The sequence below is a fragment of the Gouania willdenowi genome, chromosome 21, assembly GCF_900634775.1.
Source record: "Gouania willdenowi chromosome 21, fGouWil2.1, whole genome shotgun sequence".
Classification (NCBI taxonomy): domain Eukaryota; kingdom Metazoa; phylum Chordata; class Actinopteri; order Blenniiformes; family Gobiesocidae; genus Gouania; species Gouania willdenowi.
In genome coordinates, this window is record NC_041064.1 from 400001 (window position 1) to 403892 (window position 3892).

At 43.0% G+C, this 3892-nt stretch overlaps 1 protein-coding gene across 1 annotated transcript in view; it reads right to left on the reverse strand.

Annotated features, from left to right (window-relative positions):
* mylkb (myosin light chain kinase b) overlaps positions 1–3641 on the reverse strand; it is a 25510-nt gene extending 21869 nt beyond the window's left edge. The window contains exon 1 of the mRNA XM_028435610.1: positions 3034–3641. Within this exon, the coding sequence (XP_028291411.1) occupies positions 3034–3469 (436 nt within the window). The 5' untranslated portion in view covers positions 3470–3641. The remainder of the gene's footprint in view (positions 1–3033) is intronic.
* Between the last annotated feature and the right edge of the window lie 251 nt (positions 3642–3892).

The window sequence follows — 3892 nt, forward strand, 5'->3', positions numbered from 1 at the left end:
AAAAACAACATCTTTTAAAAGATGGAGACCAACACCTGAGCTACCAGACCTTCAGCAATGATAAGGTCAGAACATTGTTGGTTCTTTCTACAGTGAATGGAACAAAAGGAAGGATTGACTTTGTGGATGCTCCTCACTGAGGATGTTCTGAGTTGTTGTTGTTGTCATTTTCTCCATGTTTCTGTGTTTCCAACACAAACAACAGATGTGCTGTCATGTCATGAGATATATCTTGTTGGAGAGTATGGAGGCTATATTAAATAATGTTTATGTTTCTTTAATGGTGTTTATGATGTTGATTTTGTTAGATGATAAATACTTGTTCATGTGGATCTTTTTGGGTTTTTTCTTTCTTATTATGAATTTTATATTTTGATAAGTGCATTGAGATGATTTTGTTGTAAATTGCTTTATACAAATAAAATTTATTTGAATTGAATTAACACTTGACAGCAGAAACATATGAAATTGTCATTGGTGGTCTACATTTGCAACGTGCCTACCCAACCCTAGTGGTCACGGTACGTCACTGCTAACTAACATACTCGCTAGCTAACTAACTAACTAACTAAGTAACTAACTAACTAACTAACTAACTAACTAACTAACTAACTAACTAACTAACTAACTAACTAACTAACTAACTAACTAACTAACTAACTAAGTACTACAAATCTAGAGAATTATATCCTGGATTAATCTCTGTTAGCGAGCTTCAATTAACCAAACATTTCCTGTCAGAAAGACGCTGTCCTATGACGGTCGATCACAACACACTAATTTAAGCTAAGTGATTACAGCCTCGCTACGTGCACATGAAAGGGGTGGAGCTTGCAGTGTCTGACCAATCAATGGAGAGAACTGTCACAGGAGGATCAGTTTATGATCTTAAATAAATATAATAAATATAAACCTATGATGACAGTGAAGAGCAACAGTGTTAGTGCAGCACAGCAGGAGGCGGAGCTTTTATACTCAATTCAGATCTGATCCACTTCATAACTTGGTCCTGACCAGGTTAGGTGTTCAGCTTGAGTTTAAAATGATGAATAATTAAAATTCATAATTCAGACCAAAAACAACCTGTTGTTACAGAAAAGACAGGAATGAGAAAACAGGAAGCTGCTGATACTGTTAATGTGTAAACGTGTGAGATTATTAATGATATTAATCTATTGGATGATAAACAGACAGAGCTCTGCAGTTAAACTTTATTACAGCACACACGTGTTTCTATTCAGGTAGATCTATTTATCACACACTGAGAACACATTGTTTACTATAGTATGTTCCTGATGATGATGTCAGCCTCACTATAGCGTATGAATTAATGACTAAATTAATTAATTAATTAATGACTTCACCTGTCTGCACATACAGAGACAGACTTCATCAGCTGACTGTAGATCAGTCTATCAGATATAAATCTATATCTTTCCTAAATTATGTCATCAGTAAATGAAAGGATTATAAACTAAGCCGTCAAATCTGCACCAACCAGGATCTTCTATCAATGGGTAGGTCGTTTTCTAAGAGATCTGATTGGTCAGGAGGCGGGGCTTTAAGACTCGCTCAGATCCTCGCCAGAACAAAACGTGGTACCGACCAGGTTTTGTTCAGCCTAAGTTACCATGGTGATTTAGCTCTGTAAGACGTTAGCGAGTTTCATAGTCCAGCACACACTGATTAAATCCTGGAAGTTAGCAAGATAAGAGCTAATCTAGACTTGTATGATAGGCCCTAAATGTTAAGTTTAAATGAATTCCTTCTCATGCATTTAATTGCGATGACGATGACGTGGGACAGACTGATTGGCTCAGAGTCACCTGGTCTGTCTCTAGCTCCTCCCCCTCTCACTGAGGAAGGAAAGAGGAAAACGACTGAGTCTGTTTGTTCTCCTTTCTTACCAAAAAAGAATCAAATCCTTAAGAAGAATTAAATTGTTAATATCTTATCAATTCTCATCCATACCTGTGTTGAGGTTTTTTTAATTTAACTTTTACAATTTTCCCTTAAACCCACCTGTAACGTTACAGCCAATCACAGGCAGCGTTTTCACACATTGATCTTCCTCTGCACCACAGATATGAACCGAAAGACGGGGAAACTTTTCATACCTGATATTACTGATTATAGCGGTCAGTGCCACAAAATAAGTAAACCTTAGCTTGTAGCCACCAGTCCCACATGTTAGCTTAGCTTGTAGCCACCAGTCCCACATGTTAGCTTAGCTTGTAGCCACCAGTCCCACATGTTAGCTTAGCTTGTAGCCACCAGTCCCACATGTTAGCTTAGCTCGTAGCTACCAGTAACACATGTTAGCTTAGCTTATAGCCACCAGTCCCACATATTAGCTTAGCTTGTAGCCACCAGTCCCACATGTTTGCTTAGCTCGTAGCTACCAGTAACACATGTTAGCTTAGCTTGTAGCTACCAGTAACACATGTTAGCTTAGCTTGTAGCCACCAGTCCCACATATTAGCTTAGCTTGTAGCCACCAGTCCCACATGTTAGCTTAGCTTGTAGCCACCAGTCCCACATGTTAGTTTAGCTCGTAGCTACCAGTAACACATGTTAGCTTAGCTTGTAGCCACCAGTCACACATGTTAGCTTAGCTTGTAGCCACCAGTAATAAATGTTAGCTTAGCTCGTAGCCACCAGTCCCACATGTTAGTTTAACTCGTAGCTACCAATCCCACATGTTAGCTTAGGTTGTAGCGACCAGTAACACATGTGAGCTTAGCTTGTAGCCACCAGTCCCACATGTTAGCTTAGCGTGTAGCCACCAGTCACACATATTAGCTTAGCTTGTAACCACCAGTCACACATGTGTTTGAGTTAGCTTAGCATGTAGCAGCGCTGGTTGAGCAGATTCAAAGAGTAAAGGGGCAGGGCTACACTTTCAGGCCCTGTTTTATTGGAGTCACACACACACATACACACACACACACACACACACACACACATACATACACACACACAGGACAGTGGGAGATTGTGGGTATTTGTGGGCAGAGCTTGGTGACCTCTGACCTTTGTAGCTGAGGAGGATGAACTTGGAGGCTTTGATGACCTTTCCCTCCAGGGTCCAGGTGACAGAGGCGTCCTGGGTGTTGAGGCAACACTGCAGGTGGAGCTTTTGTCCATCCAGCACTGTCACGTCGCTCAGCGTCTCCACAAACTCTGGTCCCGGCCCCCTTCCTGTGGGGGGGCCCTCGGGCACCTCTCCATCCACACAGTTGTGGGTGTTGTCCTGGACGGGCTGTCCGTTCTTCTCAGCCTCCACCTTCTTCTTGTTGCCCAGCACAGAGCGGAAGTCTCCAGGGCTCTTGGCATTCTCGCCGCTCAGTGCCTTGCCACCATTGGTCCCCTTCTTTCCCAAAACACTGCGGAAATCCACCTGAGGGGGGGAAGGGGTCTTCTCCTCAGGACGGGGCCGGACACCTCGTAGATTTGCCTTGAAGGCCATCAGCAGGTCCCTGAAGATGCAGTGGTTTTGGTCCTGGTCTAACTCCTAATGACTGGGCCCTGCACACCTCCCTGGACCCCTGGTCCACCTCCTGCTGCTCCTGGTCCGTTCCTCTGGTCCTGGTCTTCCTCCTCCTGGACCTCCTGCTGACAGACTGGGCGACCAAGCATCAGACAGATGGAGAGAGAGAGAGTAAACAGAGCCGATTAAAGCCCCATGAAGCCCCGCCCCCTCACATCTGTGTGTGTGTGTGTGTGTAAGAACTCAACTGATGGTGTTACATCACAAGTGACTCAAACATCCTTTTATGGTCAGGAATGGACTGAAAACACACACACACACACACACACACACACACACACAGTATTCCATTATGGTTAATATTCTCTCTGTCGTTGCTGGTGTTGGTAAATAATCAGTGAA